At 43.5% G+C, this 19517-nt stretch overlaps 1 protein-coding gene across 1 annotated transcript; it reads left to right on the forward strand.

Moving 5' to 3' along the window:
* The first annotated feature begins 2427 nt into the window (after positions 1-2427).
* Positions 2428-19275, forward strand: POLR1B (polymerase (RNA) I polypeptide B, 128kDa). The gene is made up of 13 exons (XM_010081994.1): positions 2428-2568; positions 3452-3584; positions 4583-4719; positions 6579-6802; positions 8516-8687; positions 11303-11474; positions 11917-12198; positions 12858-12991; positions 13447-13617; positions 14243-14399; positions 15445-15641; positions 16030-16283; positions 18393-19275. Exons 1-13 carry the CDS (start codon positions 2494-2496, stop codon positions 19273-19275), a joined length of 2991 nt encoding a protein of 996 aa, XP_010080296.1. The 5' UTR covers positions 2428-2493.
* The last annotated feature ends 242 nt before the right edge of the window (positions 19276-19517 follow it).

Raw genomic sequence — 19517 nt, forward strand, 5'->3', positions numbered from 1 at the left:
GCGCAGACTGCCCTCCAGAGGCGTGCTGCCCTGCTTCTCCAGGCTGTGTCCGCTCTGAGTCAAAGAAACGAGCTCAGCAGGCAGAGTTTGGAACTGTTCAGCGGGTATTCCTTTATTTGCAGCGCTGGGGATAGCTCCGGCTTCAGTGCTCCCAGGGACGAGCAAAACTGCGGAGGATAGATGTTGCAAACTTATTATATATTCAGGAAGTTCCCTGGAATTATTTTACCTGCACAGGAAATTTCCTGGAACTCATTAATGTATGCAGATGTCGTCTTCTGTGTTCTTTCTGGGGGTCTTTGGTGGTCCCTGGTGGTCGAGGGACCACTTCATCACTTTGCCGCTAGTTGAACTTTCTTCTGATTCTGCACAGTTGTGTCCCTTCTTCTCAATTAATTTTCTTGTCTTCCTGCTCTTGCAGGGTTGGCTCATTTCTTGATTAGTGCTTGCAGATGTTCTTGATTTTTCTATTCCTAAACTATTATAGTTACGGTTAAACATTTACTACTCTAAGACACCTTATGGCCTTTTATCTATTTAGATTCCAGAGTTAATCTAAAATTTTATAATTATGCGGCAGCTTTGCTTCACCACAGTGCTGCATGCTGTAAAGACCCCTTCCCAGCTTCCCCTGCCTCGGGGGGATTCCTGAGAGCTCTGTCCCACCTGGGGTCTCAGGGGCAGGTGGAGCATGAGGCACCTGCGCAAACTGCCCTCCAGACCAAGCTGGGAACGGGGCGCGTCTCTCCATGGGACCCTGGCTGTGTTCTTTCTCTGCTGTCGGATCTGCCTTGCAATCAGCTGGCCAGGTCAGAAGACATCAGGAGAGCTGTGTCCTTCCTGAGAGCGTGCCAATCCAAATCTTGTTTCTGCAGGAATCCAGGTTTCAAAAGCAGTGTTGCTCCCATATGGAAGTCTGGAGTTATAAATCCCTCTAGTTTGCATTATATGTTCTTTTTTTTTTTTTTTTTAAATGCTCTGGAATTTGCCTGGAGAAGAAGAAGCATCCTCAGCAAACATTTGCCTTTGCACTATGAAAGGACTGCAGAGTCATTGCTGTTTTCTGTCAAAATTGTGTAATTGTGTCTGAACTGTACGTTTGCATGAGGCACCCAGTGCAAGGGAATCTTTGCTTGCAATTTCAGCTTTTTTTTTGTTTTGTTTTCATTTGTCCAAACTATTACAACTAACAGTGGCTGGAAGTGGAGTATCTTGTCTGAACAGGAAAGTGGGGCAGTCGCAGATTGTTCACAGCCATTTTCCCAGTGGCTCTTAGATTTTCCTGAGCTAGAAATGCTTTTCTTTTTCATACCTGAATTATTTCCTGTCTTTTTTCCAATGTTCGTTTAATTATTTTTTTGAGCCTGTCTAAACCTTTGGGACGGTTGAAACAAAACCTTTTGCAGTGCCTTGCGTGCGAAGGTATTTCCTTGTGCTTGGACAGGTTGTTGGTCTCTCCCACCCCCTGCCCTTACACACCAGGAAGCATTCCCTGTATCCCCCGTGCTGCCTTTAGCCACATCCTTCTCCCTCAGATTCTTCCAGCGGCTCTGGCTTCCCTGAGGTGAGGAGCGAGCTCTGGGCTGCTGAGCGGCTGCTCGATCTGGTGCCACTTTATACCTTTAGTCACCATGTAAGCTGGAGACCAGAACTCTGCAGAGGCCTCACTGTAAGGCTGCACCATGGATTTAGAGGGGCACAGTAACATTCCTCTTTGCTTCCCTAGTGATTCCTAACTGCTGCCAGGTGTTGAACCAACGTTTTTGTATTGCGGTGCTGGCATTTCTTTCCTGCTCTTTTGAAGCCTGTCATTCTACGTATAAAGTTAGGATTGTTTGCTCCCACAGTGCATGTTATCACCTTGTTTCTGACAGTCAAACGGTCCTTCTGCAGACCTACTGCCAGATCTTGTGTATGAAAGAAAATAATTTATTTACAATAACACTTTTCTTTCTCGCTTTTCAGATCACTGATGGACATATTAAGTCTTAGGAAAGGTCTCTGCAGGCTTGTGGTGTGGATGTCCTTTCATTGAGCAGTTTCTGTTTTCATTTACTTTTTAACTGTTCATTAACTTCTGAGGTTTCATTTCATATCCTGTGGCTGCCTTTTTAATTTAGGCTCCTCTGTTGAAGGGTCTGAAAGGCAAAGTAGACTGTGTCAGCCTTCTTTGCTCTACTAGCAGCTTCTTTACCTAATTCTAGGCTTGTACAATTTTCTTCTGTAAACCCATGTTGGCTGTTTTCCGTGGAGTAATCTTTATGCGCGGATCCACTAGTTCTGCTTTTTTCGTATTATTATTACCATTTTATGATGACAGAATTTTGTTAGACAGGTCGTGGTTATATTAAATGTCAAGTTAATATAGCAGGAAAGGTGAAAAGGGCAAATTTGCTGACTGTTTGCGTTGTGTCGTTTTAGGCTGACATCAGCTGGTCAGTGAATGGCGTGCCACAAGGGACCGTTAAACAGCCCCTGGGATATATTCCGATCATGGTGAAGTCCAAGTTGTGCAGCCTCTGTAATCTTTCTCCACAGGAGCTCATACAGCACCATGAGGAGGAAGAGGTAACGGGGGCTTTGTGGGTCAGGAAAATCTGCATTTTACATGAGCAGTATCTCGGGCCAGCTTCTCTTTACAGGACTTGAGCATTTATATCTTGTCTCAAGTTTGACTTGCTATTTTCTCTCAATTTTCTTGCAATTTTCTCTCTCTCTTATCTGTGGTGGTTCTATATAGCATCTTGAAATCCATTTGCAGTCACAGCTGTCTTTGAATACCAGAGTCTGTTTGATGCCGATACACTCCCAGTATACAACTTCTCAATTGTTAAGCGGCAGCTGAGGCTACATAGCTGTGAGTGGAGACAGATTTGGAGAACAGGCATTGAAAGAGACATTTTCATTCGCAGTTGTCTTCTGCAGCTTTTTCCTCATCTTCCCAGTAGCGTGTCAGCTGTGGGTAATGGAATACAGAATGATTTAGTGCTGCATCTCATGCTCACAAAAAGAGTGAGCAAACTAGGAAAGGAATCATTGAATCATAGAATCATTAAGGTTGGAAAAGACCTCAAGGATCATCAAGTCCAACCGTCAACCCAACCCACTAACCCATGTCCCGAAGCACCACATCTCCACGTTTCTTGAACCCCTCCAGGGATGGTGACTCCACCACTTCCCTGGGCAGCCTGGGAAGTCTACAATGGTGTGCTGTTGCTGCTCCCCTAGGGTGCCGCTGTTACCTTTAGTGATAGTTTTACTTGCTGCTGGACCACTTTTTGTCTAACGGTGTACTGTTTGGGGAGCTGTAAATGTATCATGTTAAGTTGGTATGTGATCAGAAAGAGGTTTTCTGTGCTGAAGGTCTCACTGGTTTATAAACTTGTCTTTACTTAAAATGCTGGATTATGAATTTCTAAGCACATGAAAATAACTTTTCTTCTTCTGCCAGGAAATGGGAGGCTACTTTATAATTAATGGCTTAGAAAAAGTTGTTAGGATGCTGATTATGCCCAGGCGAAACTTCCCTCTTGCGATGACGAGACACAAATGGAAGAACAGAGGCCCTGGTTTCACAGAGTACGGTAAGCTGAACAGCTGCCTGCAGCATCCTGCTAGTAACTGCTTGAGGACAAACAGGAATGATCCTCTAGATCTGACTTCTGGTAGTTTGTTTTGCTGTAGCTTTTGTAAAAAATATAAACATTATACTGCATATAAAAATAGGGAGTCAACACCACCCTGACAGCAGGAGCGTGAGGCAGGTGCTGGCCTTGTGGGAGCTGACTGAGCCGCCCATGCTGAGCAAGGAGATTGTACTGCAGGCCTTGCAGTACCTGTGACTTTTTATGTGGAAGGTGTAACTAAAGCCCTACCTTCCGTAGAAGTCAGTGTAGACTGCTGAATGTGTTTCATATAATTTGTAGATTTAATTTACATGAGGCAGATTAACTGAATTGTTGGCTGTTGCATGCCTTTGTCATGCGTACTCAGTAAAACAAGTTTAAAAATTAATTAAACCGGAAAAATTAACAGTTTTAAACTCAGGTGTTACCAGCTGGACCGTGGGGCTTGAGCACACAGTGTAATTCCCCCTTAATTAATTTTGAGGTGGTGGCAGTTTAAACAGTCCTGTCTGTTTTCTTTTTCTTTGTCCTGCAGTGGATAGCATGGGACAGGACCAGGAAACACTGCTTTAATGGTACCACCTGAACACAGAGATGTGAAAACTTGACCCAGCGTGCAATTAGGAAGAGTACTTATGTGTTGGTGTATCTTAGAACCTAAGGTCACAGGCAGGATGGTTGAGGCTTGGGGCTTTCCTTGTCTTAAAAACCATGTATATCTTCCAAGCCTCTCAGCAAGCGTGCTGGCTGTCCTGGGACATTTGTCTACTGAGAACTGAATTGAGCTGGTGTATTTCTTTGAAATGGCAGAAATGCTGAAACTAATGATCTGCCTCGTGTTCTCGGCCGCAAAGTGCCAGTGTTTCTCTCATGAACTGCCTCACACTTGTCACAGCAATGCAGACAGCTGGTTTTGTACAGCTCATGCTGGTCTTTGCTTGTGTTAATTTTTGCAGGAGTGGTGATGCACTGTGTTAAGGATGAGCACACCGCGATAAATATGAACCTTCACTACTTGGAAAATGGTTGTGTCATGGTGAATTTCATTTTTCAGAAAGAGTTGTTCTTCCTGCCCTTGGGATTTGTTTTAAAGGTAAATAACCAATGCTTGTGCTTTCTGTGTTGAATAAACAAAGTTTTGCTGAGTATTTTTTTTAAGTAATCAGAAGAAGCAAATTCCATATTAAGTATTTTCAGTCATCCTTCTGAAGAACTATAGTCCAAACCGAGCCTTTGCCTGGAACATAATAACATCTGCAGCAGAAGGAGGAGAGGAGAGTTATGCAGGGGTTTCATGGCTTTTTTTGCTGATGAATGCTCTGGATGAATAGCTCTTTGAGGGTATAAGAGTTTGCCATGTAATATGAAAGATCTCTGAAGTCTTTTTAAAACAGAATGACCACACAGCTGAGTGTTCAGTGAGTGAAGAACATTAATCATTAAAGTCAGATTGTCCCATCCACAAGTAAACCAGTGAACTGGCTTTTTTTTTTTTTTTAAGGAGAAAAATAAAATGCTGCTTCTGATTGGAACTGGGAGCAATGAAGATCTGAAAGGATCTATTTGAGCACATTTGATGGTTCTCAACCGTTCTCTGGATAGCGGTCAGAAGTTTTACTTGAGCCAAGATTTTTGAAATTATCCTTTAAAAGCATGCTTTCCCTAGTAGTAGAGCCAGAGTACGTCAGCCCTGTGTTTTGCCTACAGCCTGCATTGCATCACTGTGTGATGGAAGCATCACGTAAATCACCCTCAGTGAATTTGTATCTTCTTCTTTCAACATGCTGCGTTCCCATGGCTGTTGCACAATACATTTCACTTTTTCTTCAATGCTTCAACTTTTATTTCAACAGAAGTAGTTACAGAAAGTAGCTAGTTACTTGTTCTAATATCCAAAGGAATTTTAGAATCATAGAATCATTAAGGTTGGAAAAGACGTCAAGGATCATCAGGTCCAACAGTCAACCCAACACCACCCAGCCCACTAACCCATGTCCCGAAGCACCACATCTCCACGTTTCTTGACCCCCTCCAGGGATGGTGACTCCACCACTTCCCTGGGCAGCCTGTTCCAATGCCTCATCACTCTTCCAGTGAAGATGTTTTTTTCTAATATCCAGCCTAAACCTCCCCTGGTGCAGCTTGAGGCCGTTTCCTCTTGTCCCATCACTTGTTCCTTTAGAGCAGAGCCCAGCACCCCTTCACTGCACCCTCCTTTCAGGCAGTTGTAGAGAGTGATGAGGTCTCCTCTCAGCCTCCTCTTCTCCAGACTAAACATTGCCCCCTCTCATAAAGAAAGCTGCCTTGGTGTCTTCTCCATGCAGCCTTCAATTTTTCATGAACTTTTTGACGCCTACTTAAATGTGATGAACAAATAGTTTACTTATAGGTGAGGTGCGTTGGTCAGTTAATCCAGAAGTCATTGATGGACAACACCCTGATATAAAGGAACAACTAGGAAACCATTATAACACCAAGAGCTAAAAATGTTGGATTTAAGTTTGGGCTTTAGTATATGAAGTGCTGAAAATAAAGTGAATTTGTTCTAATAACCTTCATGAAAAGGCTAAATTGCCTTTTGGATTGCATGAGGATAAGAATTTGCTTGAGACAATGGTGAGTTTAATCTTTCTAGTTGAGCTCATTCTGTAAAGATAAATTTTACCTAAACAAGAGAAGCCTGTAAATTTAGAGGGTGTGAGTTTGGTTTTTTCCCAAGGGTCTCATTAAATTGGGAGTACTTGTGATTATTGTCGGGGTATGAATATCCCCTGCATTACTCTCTAAGCACCTCAGTGGGACAACCCCACAGTATTTCAGTTTCCGTGGTGGAAGGGTATTGCCAGAGGACTGAAAACCTAAATTAGTATTTTGCCTTAGTTCTTTTGCTGTATTTTGTGGCCAGATGTTCCTATGACTGTTTTTCTGATCTGATACACTTCTGTCTTTCAGGCATTAGTTAATTTCCCAGACTACCAGATTTTTGAAGAGTTGGTGAAAGGAAAGGAAGGTGACACCTTTTATGGGAACTGTGTGACAGAGATGATGAGAGCAGTAGTGGATGCAGGCTGTTTGACACAGCAGAATGTCCTTGAATATCTGGGAAAGAGCTTCAGAATAAAACTCAACCTTCCCGAGTGGTACAGCAATGAACAGGCTGCAGATTTCATTTTGAAGTACGTATGTGTGTAGGACTGCGGGATTCAGTGTGATTGTTTTGAAATTATGGGTGGATTTAAGAGTACTCTGCTGTATTGTATCCCACTTTGTTACAGTTTTCACATGCATTTATAAAATGATAGCCAGGGACCAGTTTTTGATGGGATTCAAGGATATTATGATGATCTGTATTTGTGATGTTCAGAAATCTGTATTTTAACAGATTGACACAAGTATCCCCCAAGTGGTTTCAGGAGGGGGTATAAGTTGTTGCTTAGATGTGACTTTCTGATGTATTTGATGAAAAACATAAAGATGAAGGCAGAGAAGGTTAGAGCTAGGTCTGTGACTGCTCCACACTCTACTTATTGAACAGAAATACTGCAGTTTGTGGCAGTTCACCAGTTTCACACAGTCGTTGGCAACTGTGATGGAATTACACTTATCTTTTGCAATGGTAGAAATGAGATGCTTTAAAATCTTGCTTCTTCCATGGAATAAGTTAGAAAGGAATGGAAGAGCTGTCTTGGAGACTGTCAGTGTTACAGGCATTCAACTAAGTAATTTATTCTTTCTGGTAAAGTAGGTGCTTGCTCTTTGAGAGGCTTTTTAGCACTTGATCATTTGGGATGCCCAAGTCCTTGAGTACTTGTAAGTGGCTGGAAACACAAGGGCAGCCTGCAGGTGCTTCCGAGGGGCACTTAAAGTCCATAGACCAGCTGGAAGCAGAGAACTTTGTACTGAGAAATGGGAGTGGATAATTGCAAGAAAGCTGGAATTACTGTTTCTCCTATTTCTAATATTCTATTCTGGTGGGTGGGTGGGTGTTTTTTTCCTCTGATTTGTTCTGTACACCTCATTTACCTCAGCTGAGGAGACAGAAGAGGAGGAATAGTGAAAACATTTCACTGGAATAATGAAAACATTACATAACCTTGTATGTAAGTGTGCTGAAACTGTAACTTACCTGGACAGAACCTGCCTTTGGAGCTCTGTCTTTGCAGTGAAGCTGGGAAGGCTTCAGTAGAGGGCAATGTAGGGCAGAATTGAAAAGGTGAAAAAAGTCCTCGAGTGCTGATGGCAGACTGTTGCACTTGTGTCTTGGAGAGCAAGTGACCTCAAATGTCTTGGAAAGCCGTCAGTCAGCTTTAGTGGGAATTAGGTGTGGCTTTCCTTTGTGCTTGTGTTGTTCAGCCCACAGTTTTCCACATGTGGGTTGATGGTAGTGAAGATCTGGACTTTCTGTGGCAGGACACTGATAGCGGTAACAGAAATGATTTGTGGTTTGCTGCTAGTTTCCAGCTCAGATTTGGGGTGGTGTGCGTGTATGGGGAGATGTGCATGTACGCGATTGGTGTCGTAGGTACTGTAAAATAACACACAAACCTTGTCTGTTGACTGGTCCTGACTCAAATGTCTGTTTACATAAGCTGTATACATCTAACATGGGAGTGTGTAAAATCAGTCTTTCACAAGGTCCACCTTCAGCTAATCAACCAGGTGAATCCTTAACAAAGGTACCCCCTTAAAAAGACACATTGATCATTTTTCATCTCAGTCTTTGGGTTTCTTGGAATTTTAATCTTAATACTAAGGGCAGCTGGAAAAGCTTGTGCCTTGGTAGGTTTTTTTAGCCAAAAAATTTCATTTGCAGTTATTTAGGAGAAACTTGAAGAACTGCTAGCATGAAGAGACAGTGTTAGTTGTGCTCCTCCTTTCTTTTCCTCCAGCAAGTGTATCTGTATACACCTGACAAACAGAACTGAAAAGTTCTACCTGCTCTGTATGATGACCCGGAAGCTGTATGCTTTTGCCAAAGGGGAATGCATGGAGGATAATCCAGACAGTCTGATGAATCAAGAAGTGCTTACCCCAGGACAGCTTTTCCTTATGTTCTTAAAGGTAAGGTCTTAAGGGATTTAAGCCTGTGAATGTCATGGTCAAAACAGTCCAGACCCCACAGTGGGGACAGGAGCCAGACCGGAGAGTGGGGAGCCTGGATGTACCGAAGAGAGCTTGGGATGCAGTGTAACCGGGCAGCATCATCGAGGAAGGCTTGGCTGCCTCGGTCTAGGGTACTAAATATGCTGAAAAAAAGACTGTACTGATACAGTGTTGCTCTGATTTTATAGAATTAAGGGTTTGCCTTAATTTTATAGAAATATCACTTCAATACTAGCCATGCATTTTATCTTAGGTAAAAGTGAGAAGACCGAGCTAGTGAAATTCCAGAGCTTATCTAATTGCTGTATGAGGTAGAGAAGGCCCAAGGCAACAGTGAGACAAGGCCACAGTGTCCAGCGAAAGAGGTTTTTAGGTGGCTTATGGTCAAAAAACATCAACGAGATAGTAATGAATTCTTATCGTGAGCATTCTTTAAAACTGAGCATGCTCCCAAGGAGAAGTTCACCCAAAATTTTGACCACATGTAGCAGAAGGTGACCACTAGAGACCCCCTTTCCCCCCAGGACCACCCTGATGATGAAAAGCACATGCCTAATAGATATGCAAATACACTGATGAGTTCCAAGAAATAGTTTGCTTATGCACATAATTCTAGGAAATGATATGCGTAACAACCAGACTATATAGAAACTGCCCTGTCCCCAGTGTCACTGTGCTTTGAGAAATTGTGTCTCCGAGTGTCGCAATAAAGAACAGCTTGCTTTTGAAACTCCAAAATGAGTCTTAGAGCAAGTGAAAGCACCCCATTCAGAGTAGGAGTGTGAGGAAGGAGGAATACCCATCCTTCTGGTGTTTGAAGAGGGTTTTGAAACAGCATGCTTCTGGTGTTTCAATTGATATGGGAGTAGTACAGATCTGCCTCATCGTAGTGTTGCTGCTGTTTCACGTGGCAAATGTGTAAGAAAATAACTGCCCCTCCCATCTTCCAAAAATGATGATTCGTTATGTCATCATCTCTCTCCCATCTTTAAATTCCTTTATGAATGAGGAAGCTGATGGCATGCCTCTGAGTTGTGCAGTTAATTTATTACTGGTGAGGTAAAAATGCAGTTTCCTAATCTATTCCAATTCAATATTAATTCAGTTTATTTTTTGGGCTTCCTCATTTTTACGATGCTGGGAGGAAAGTATTCCTGTTCAGAAGCTTGACTATCCTATGGAAATAATTGTGGAACAGTAGTTCCCATCCCCGAGGAAAGATGCTTTCCTGAGTTATTAGATAACTCTTTTTTTAACCTTTCTTTTCCATTTTAGATAAAATTTTCTTTAGCATTGTTGAAAGACTACTAAAACTTATCTGCTACTTGAGTGGTTTCAGTGAGTTTAGAAATAAAATAAAATAAAAACTTCTGTGAAAGATTTTAGTGCTATATGGAGCTGCCACCAGGAACCAGAAAAGGTTGCTTTCCTGCCTGGCCCTGTCCGATCAGGGGGGAGTTAGTTAACAGCTCCTTTTTCAAGTGCAAAGATTCTAAACAGACTAAAGCATACAATAGGTACAATTTCTGCTTTGGGTTTTGTTTGTTCTTTATTAAATTCTATTATTGTACTTTGTTTACCAGCCTCATGGCTGGTCTGGGTGGAAGCTAAGGAAGCCCACACCGTCCAGGCGTCCGGTGTTATCTCCGTAGTCCGGTCTCTAGGTTTCCCAAAGCAGAGTCTCAGGCATCAAAGTTTTTTTTTAAAAAAAAAAAAAAAAATTAATTGGTCCAGCAGCAGGGTTAGCTGGAGCTGGGTGCCTCCAAAGAGGGACCCAGAGCCAAGAAATCCCTGGGCAGTTTTACCCTTACAGACTATTCACCTGCCTCTCACGCGCTGTTCATGCAACTTTTGGTCTAATTGTGATTTTTTGTTTGGACCCTTGTAACACCTCATTGGATTCTTTCTCTGTCTCTGGGCTGACCGTGAATCGTTCTTATCTTGACAAGTTGCACCTGCTCTTGATGGTTGGACATGGTATCTTCTAGACTGTGTTTTTTTTCAGCAGAATACAAGAAACTGCAAAAGTTCCAGACTTAGGATAAATGCTTAGCCATAACCACAACTTCAGTGTGTTATCTTCATTATTCTCACACTAAAAAAAAAAAAAAACCCAAACAAAAACACAGCACACTGTACCAGCTACTAAAAGGAAGAATATTCCCAAGTGGAAATCTATGGCTTGCAGCCTCAGGCTCCAGCAAGTCTAGCTACCCACTACGTAAGTAAAGCTAAATATATATCAGACTGGCTAACACAACCTTACAACCCCAAGTGATTCGTTCTATTCAAAACTTATTTAGGCTACACAACTAGTATTTCTTAGCAGCTGTGATTACTAATCTGTTGGATGGGTGTTTTCTTTGCAGGTCTTTGTTGGCGTGATACCATCAGTATTTTCATAAAATGAAGTCCATGTGGGAAATAATGGCTGGAAAACCGTCAGTTCACTGAAAGTTGTCCATCCTGCTCATTTCAGAGGATTTCTGTAGGGCATGCAACTGATGTGATGTTCTAATTTAAGCCTTTTATTTTCATATTTTAAATCTAAATCTCTCACTTTTAAACCGTAGGAGAGGCTTGAAAGCTGGTTGCAATCTGTTAAGTTTGTTTTCGAGAAAAGAACGGAAAAGGCAGATATCAACATCAGTGCAGACAGCTTGGTGAAGGCATTCAGCTTGGCAACAGACTTTACCAAGCCATTTGAATATCTTCTTGCAACTGGGAACCTGCGATCTAAAACTGGTAAAATCTTAAGGCTTAAGAAGCCTTTTTTTTTTTTTTCTGCTAAACAGGGGGAGAAATAACATAAAACAGAGCTTGTAACCAAAAACAACTGCTTTTACACAGACATTGTACACTGTAACTGAATGAATGAAAGTGGTTTCAGGAAATGGATAGCTGAGGAAAAAGGCAAGTCCAAGTCACTTCACTGGGAGTGACTTTCCCATGTTTCTAAAAGGAGATGGCTTTTCAGCAGTAGCTTGGAATTTCAAGTCTCTAGACCTCTTACGGGTCACTGAGTTGCCTGTGCACAGGCAGCAGCACGTATGCCTTCTGTCGTTGGGATCCTGCGTGAGCATCTTTAGGGCTTGACAGTGAAAAATAAGAAACTGCCTTGTAACACCCTACTTGATTTGTTAAAGCTGGGTGACATCCTGACATGAATTTCCATTTTGTTCCCCAGGCCTGGGCATGTTGCAGGACAGCGGTTTGTGTGTGGTGGGAGACAAGCTGAACTTCATCCGCTACCTTTCCCACTTCCGCTGCATACACAGAGGGGCAGCTTTTTCCCAGATGAGAACTACAACCGTCCGCAAGCTGCTGCCCGAATCCTGGGGATTTCTGTGCCCTGTGGACACCCCAGACGGAGAGCCCTGCGGTCTGATGAACCACATGACAGCCGTGTGTGAAATAGTGACGGAGATGGCGCCTGTGACAGATATTCCACCTTTGTTATGTTCCCTAGGTATGTTTTACCGGCTTGGTCATTTAATCATAGAATCATTAAGGTTGGAAAAGACCTCAAGGATCATCAAGTCCAAGCAAGTCTTCCTTTTTACCTTTCTGCCCTGCAAATCCGGATCTGGGAAAGGTTCTCCAGATATCATCACGGTACACTGTTAAGAAGGTGAAATCGAGTTAAACCTGTACTTACTCTGCTTCTGCGTCGTGGTAAGTAGCACGTTGCTTATGCAGGCGTGTCAGCCTTGTTGAGAGCCTGGAGTTCAATGTGAATGTCTCTTAGCCGTGTGCTGTAGAATGAAGATGTTCGCTTAAGCACAAGGTATTGCACAGTATAAGCTCTAAGAAACTGGACCGAGAAGTAACTTTCTAATGCTGCTGGTGACTTGAATTAAACTGCAGCTCACTTGTGATTACCACAATAATGTGAATCCTTATTTCAATAGGAAAAGTGGGGAGGGAAGGGGAATGGCATTCCCCTCCATTCTTAGTCGTGCGTATTTTATGTTTTCCTTTAAATAATCTGCAGCTTTGCTCTCTAAGTCTGTATTTCTTTATGTCTCCAAAAGTTTTTTGATGTGGATTGAGGCTTCCGGCAGAAGTAACCTGTGTGCTTTGTTTGCTGTTTTGCCTGTTCCTTCTGTCAACCCCCTCTTCTCACAGGTGTCACCCCCATCGATGCAACGCCAAGCAAGCCTTACGCAGAGTGTTACAGAGTTGTGTTGGATGGCTCTGTGGTGGGCTGGGTAGAGCAGGAGCTGGCTCCTGAGATTGCAGAAACCCTCCGCCATTTCAAGGTTGTCTTGTTTCAAATGTTTCTTAGTTAAACATCCTCTATATGCAGTGGCCAAAAATAGGCATGTTTGGAATTTAAAAAAAAAAAAAAACAAAAACAAAACCTTGCATTTAATTTTTTTTTTGATCTGACCCAATAATATGTTTGGCTGTATGTATGGGATTCGGCTTTTCTGTTTTTCTTGTTTATATCCATATGTTTGGTCTGGTGGCTTATGAAGTCATCATTGTTAGAACAACTTTTTTTTCTTGAAAAAGGTAAGATGGTCATATTTCTGCCCTTTATCTTAGTGGAGACTTTTCTAGAAAAGTATTTTAAAATCTGTTCTCCACCGGTTTTTATTACTAGCATTACATACTGTGGTTGTCATTTTCATCATGTAGCCTGTCGCATGCAGCTTAAACTAAACCAGCGTTGGGTTTGTGTTTCTAAAATGGTGTTTCTTTGCACAAACAGATAACACAAGAGAAGAGATTTCCTGCGCGGGCAGAAGTGGTCCTTATCCCAATGACAGGAAAACCCAGCCTGTATCCTGGCCTGTTCATTTTTACTGCCCCTTGCCGGATGGTGCGGCCTGTCAGAAACCTGCTCTATGGAAGGAATGAATGGATTGGTACTCTGGAACAGGTGGGGCTTGTGTTATTTCCCCTATAAAGTGCTGACTATTACCAAGGTACCTGGCATCAAAACCAATGTTTTGGAAAATATTTGTGAAAGGAGCTGAGAATGGGACATAGGAAGCTTGTGTTGAAGAGCTAGAATAAGTGGCAAAAGGGTTTTCTCACCTCCCGCTAAATGGTTTCTGGTAAATGTTTTTGATGGAATGTAGGGATCTTTTTGAGATCTTGAAATCTGCTCTCAGTATTAACTTAGTGAAGCTTTTGAGGCAAAGGATTGCTGTCTTGTGCGTACAGTCTCATCTTGTGTTCTCCAAATTGCCCATGGGCAGCCAAGCAGTGGATTGCCAGGGAACTTGCTCGTTGGGAACAATTAAAACGGGAGGCAGGAAAGCGGACACGTGTTACTGCAGTGTTGTATTTGCAGACCTGCTTTCCTTTCAGCTGGTCTGTGGTTGTGATAGGTAGTTTAACAGCTCTCTGATATTTTTCTTGTCTGCTAATAACACTAAGGTGCAGGCAATGACCACAGCTAGAACTGAAATGGATAAAAAGACATCAGAGGCAGCTTTGTTTTGCTTCTTTCCGTTTAAAAGAAGGAAGCGAACAAGCATTGTCCAATTTGATGCTTCCAGATCTTCATGAACGTGGCCTCACTGGAGTCGGAGGTGGTGCCTGAAGTGACTACTCACCAGGAGCTCTTCCCTCACAGCATTCTGAGCGTGGTGGCCAACCTCATCCCCTTCTCCGACCACAACCAAAGTCCACGAAACATGTACCAGTGCCAGATGGGTAAGTGCTGAAGCACCTAATTGCTACAAGTCCCTGGGCAAGGGACGGGGGGGGGAAAATCTCGCACATGTCTATTCCTTTGTGTCTTCCTGCATGCCCAAATAACAGCTCTTCCCAGCTGTTGTTTCAACATTGAGGTTGATTAGCAGCTATTTTTTCCATGGCAAAGTAAATGAAGTCAAGTTTATCATCCTGGCTGCCTTTCAGTGAGCAGTTCTAGGTTAGCGCACTCACGTTGCCTTCCTTAAGCCTTTAGTAAGCTTTCTTTGGTTTTTTTTTTTCTGAATTTGATGTTATTGATCATATAGACAAGTGAAGGGCACTGTACCAGCTGTTTGGTGGTGTCGGTATCTGACAGCTGTGCTGCCAACAGTCCTCTTGTCCCCACAACCCACAGAGGTTAAACAACTTCTGACTGGGAGCCCCAGTAGCTGAGGCAAATGTGATGTGCAAGAAGCTTAAAAAAAAAAAAGGCTAAGAGACTGTGTGTGGGTAGGGACTTGAAGAGAGCAGGTCTCATGACCTCGATAGCATCACTAGCATATTACATTTCTAACAATATTATCAGAAAGGTGTCCTTAAAACACTCACGCTTTTTCATACTTTCTGAAAGTACCAGTGTGACTGTTTAAAACCTGTTTTCCTTGCCAATATATTTATACTGTAGAAGCAAACACTTTTTGGCCTGGAAATATGTACGGAGTGCCTCACTATGGGAAACTCTAGGGAGAGAGAAAAAAAACAACAAAAAAACCAACAACAACAAACCACCACAGCAACCTTATTGGAGATTTTGAAATTGCAGAAAAGGCACAAAATTACAAATAGTCCCGATGAAAGGAATTGAGCATTGTGGTTCACAGAAACTTCTATAGCTGGATTTGGGGCAATTATTAAATTCCAGGGGTTTTAAGATTGATAATCCCTCTAAATTGAAAGTATTTAAGTATTTCCAGCTTTCTTCTTAACAAGATATGGGGAGGATGAAGTGTAGATGATTAACTTGTAATTGATCCTAAATAAATCCAACTTTCTTTCTTTATAGGAAAGCAAACCATGGGATTTCCAGTTTATAACTACAAGGACCGCTCAGATAACAAACTCTACCACCTTCACACTCCTCAGAGCCCTCTGGTGCGGCCCAGCATGTATGACTATTATGGGATGGACAGCTATCCAGTCGGCACCAATTCTATTGTGGCTGTCATCTCCTACAGTGGCTATGACATGGAAGACGCGATGGTAAGCCACCAAAAGGAGGAATCCTGCTGTGCTGTAAAGGAACTTGGTGTGGAGGACTGGGAAGAAGGGTGGTACCTAGCTGAGAAGACCCTGTTTTCTGCTTCTGCTTGTTCACAGACCCTGTTAGGAGCACAGTGGTTAAATGTTGTTACTGCAGGTAGTGCTAGAGGTACTGAGAGGAAAGCTGAGCTCCCTTGTGCGAGGCAGTGGGCTGCCGGCGTTGAAAAATAGTGGGGTCACAGGAGGTCTGGGCGTTTTGGAAGGGTGACTTGCTGGGGGGCTTTGTTTAGCAAGGTGATGTTAAAAAGGTAAGCATCAGATTGGAATGGAAATGCTTTATTTGTTGAAGTGATTGGGAAGTCTTTAACAGGCGTTTGTTTCTTTTTAGATTGTGAACAAATCTTCCTGGCAGAGAGGGTTTGCCTACGGAAGCGTTATCAAGATGGAGAGCATTGACCTTTCCCTTAAAGCCAGCAGGGCAGGCGATAATTTAGTATTTGGCGTCAGGCCCGGCGATCCAAATGTTACGGAGAAGCTGGATGCCGATGGACTGCCTTTTGTTGGCTCTATCCTACAGCCTGGGGACCCCTTCTACAGTTTCATGAACCTCAACACGGGGGAGACCTTCACTGTGTACTATCGGTAAGTACAGCTTGTCTCTCCTGGCTCCACACACCCAGCGGTGCGCAGCTGGAGAGCACTTGGCGCAGGTGAGCTGCAGTATCTTCTCCTCCAGGTGTTCCCTTTTCTCCCCACAGGATAGTGTCCTTGTCTTGACAGAGAAAGCATGAAGTTCAGATTGTAGATGACTCCCATGCATGTATCACGGCTTTTCTCTAAGCCAGTGTATGCTGCAGAGCATGACTTATCCCAGGAGGAGAATCTGAGGCCAATAAAAAGCTTACAGAAATGTTTTGTTGTCTCCCAAGGGCTGTTTCTCTGCCCATTCCCCACGGTCATTTTCTGCAGCTTTTTGTTAATTGACTCGCATAAGGTGTTCTGTTTAAAAAAACCCAAACAGTAAACCAAAACAAAGTGCTTGGTCCCAGAGACTTGCCAGAAAACCTTGTAAGCAAAGTTGTTCCAGGATTAGGGGTTCAAAGAGCAATTTTTATTAACATTGCAGCTTCTAAACTGCTAGGATATTAAACTGTGTCAACTGCCACCCCTCCCTCCCCTGGAATATTTCTGGGAGAAGTTTTGTAAGGTTTTTGAACTTCAGTTAAAAGAGAAAAGGCTGCTGAGGCTTTCATTAAAATCCTCTTAATTAATTCAAGGAAAGGGAAGCAAACACATTTATAAAAACTGATGTATTTAAATGCATCCTGCACTCCCAGTTGCCTGTAGGAGTTCAGGCCTTACCTGCGTCTCTCTACAGCATTGATAGTGAGGAGAACGCTGTGCAGTTATTCATGTTGTGAAGGCGAAGTAGTTCGAGAGGCACTTGAGTAACACAGTAACTGGAATTATTGGGAAAGCTCTTGTTTATTACTCTGTAACAGATGGTGCCTTGGGTGCACTGAGGAGACTGCTGTGGACTTGTAGAATTTGTCATCCTGGTCGATGCGAAGAGATTTGGCACAAGGTAGTGGGGGACAAGCTCAGCCTTGTCCTTGCGCTTGTGGAGCCCTATGGCTCTCCCACCCCGCACTCCTGCCCCCCGGCTCTCATGCCAGCCTGGCCTTAGCTTCAGGTTCCTTGTCCAGAGAGCCATTTTACCTTTATACCATCCAGCTTTTTCTTCATTCTTGGTTCAGATAGTTACTAAGGAGGAGTTCTCCCTGCTGTCATAAATGCTGCACACACTGCTAGATGTTATGCGGGCCTTGGAAGAAAGGGAGGACAGAGGCTTTGACTTCAAAGTTTGCACAAGCTTGGAAGAGGCTTACAAAGCACAGTTTTGGGGTTGGTTGGTGGTGGTTTTTTGGTTTTTGGGGTTTGGTTGCATTTGGACGTGGCAAAAGTAATAGCTTTTGAAACAGAAGCTAAACTTAGGGACAAGCCTTCTGTTAACACTGTGTTCTTTAAGACTTCAAAGGAGAAAAGTAACCCTGCCTTAACCTGGGACAAAATGTATTTAGGTCTGAGCTGTTACCTCAAAAACAAGTGGAGAGTTTGAGGTGAAAGCTTTAGAACCCCAGTTAAGGCTGCGGCAGACACCTAGCACGTGGAACATCAGGCTGAGGGTTCATCTGGAGAAGCACAGCACACCCTTGAACAGGGCACTTGTTGGCAAAGCCCTCTCAGCTCACACTGCGCTTTCCTTTAATGTGCTGAACTTTCCTCTCTGCTTTGCACCGAACCTAGTTCTTTATTTTGGTATCCCACCAAAATGGGGGTGAATTTATTGGGGGTAGGGAGGGACTGCTGCCTTAAAACAAAACAAATAGTACTGGGATGCAGTTTGTCAGACAAAGTGCAACACAGATGAACCAGGTTTAATTGATCTTTATTTTAAATCATGGGTGGCACATTACCTCATCACCTGAAAGATGTAGCTGTGCTTCTAGTATTAGAAAAAAACAAATTAATGGCACTTGTGTGACGCCTTTCTTTGCTTCCTTGCCCTAGTTTTTATGCAGTCTGACTTCCCTTGCTACTGAATAGTATTTTTCAAGAACAGTGTCGTTCCCCAGCTGCATTTTATGAAACTTAGGAAGTGGTTGGTTTTTTCTTTTATTCCCCTTTCTTAGCTAAAAATCATTAGCACACCTGACACTTTTGCTGCGATTGTTTTTTCCACCTACACAGGAATAAGGAAGTCGGCATTGTAGACAACATCAGGTTATGCAGTAATGACCGTGGCACTGGGAAATTCAAGAAGGCTTGCATCACTGTGAGGGTTCCCCGAAATCCAACTGTTGGAGACAAATTTGCCAGCCGTCACGGGCAGAAAGGCATCCTGAGCCAGCTCTGGCCAGTTGAGGATATGCCATTTACAGAGAACGGGATGGTTCCAGACATCCTCTTCAACCCTCACGGCTTTCCCTCCCGTATGACCATTGGGATGTTAATCGAGAGCATGGCAGGGAAGTCAGCGGCGCTGCATGGTGTCTCCTATGACGCCACTCCCTTCACCTTCACAGAGAAGAACTCTGCTTTGAAGTACTTTGGTGAGACTTTAGTGACCGCAGGTTATAATTTCTTTGGGACGGAAAAGATGTACAGTGGCATCAGCGGCCTGGAGCTGGAGGCGGAGATCTTTGTGGGAGTGGTGTACTATCAGCGCCTGCGCCACATGGTCTCAGACAAGTTCCAGGTGAGGACGACGGGGCCCCGAGATGCTGTCACCAATCAACCTGTCAAGGGGAGGAATGTGGAAGGTGGGATTCGCTTTGGTGAGATGGAGCGTGATGCTTTGCTGGCTCACGGCACGTCTTTCTTGCTGCAAGACCGCCTGTTCAACTGCTCCGATGGCTCTATAGCCTATGTCTGCATGAGCTGCGGCAGCATGACCTCTCCTGTGCTGGAGAAACCACCACAATCCTCCTCTGTGACAAGTAACAGGAGATACTCCTGCTCTGTCTGCAACGAGGTGGACACCATCGATGTTGTCCCTGTGCCCCATGTCTTCCGTTACTTTGTGGCAGAGCTGGCAGCCATGAACATAAAAACAAAGCTCAACGTGGAGTAGCTCGTCCTCGGGCACGACAGCGCTGCTGCTGGGAGAGAGGAAGCACAGTCAGTCCTGTGTTCACCCCCTCCAGGTTTTGAGCCTTGCATCAGGTTCTTCAACCATGCGTGAGATTAATTTATGTTTGTATTGAGACAGGGTGGTTGGCAGGCTCTATGGCGAGGAAATTTGGCTCTGTTCGAGTTGAGTTTTACTTCCTTTGAGATGTGGTACAGGGAAATCACGCACTATCGCTGCTCCCC

This window comes from Pterocles gutturalis, unplaced genomic scaffold (genome assembly GCF_000699245.1).
Source record: "Pterocles gutturalis isolate BGI_N339 unplaced genomic scaffold, ASM69924v1 scaffold9599, whole genome shotgun sequence".
Lineage (NCBI taxonomy): Eukaryota > Metazoa > Chordata > Aves > Pterocliformes > Pteroclidae > Pterocles > Pterocles gutturalis.

What these genes read in the sequence shown, in the direction of transcription:
- POLR1B (XM_010081994.1), top strand. Translation starts at nt 2,494, where the DNA reads ATGGTGAAGTCCAAGTTGTGCAGCCTCTGTAATCTTTCTCCACAGGAG. An exon ending in GAACCTGCGATCTAAAACTG is followed by an intron (nt 11,475 to 11,916) that starts GTAAAATCTTAA and finishes TTTGTTCCCCAG; the next exon opens with GCCTGGGCATGTTGCAGGAC. An exon ending in GGATTGGTACTCTGGAACAG is followed by an intron (nt 13,618 to 14,242) that starts GTGGGGCTTGTG and finishes TGATGCTTCCAG; the next exon opens with ATCTTCATGAACGTGGCCTC.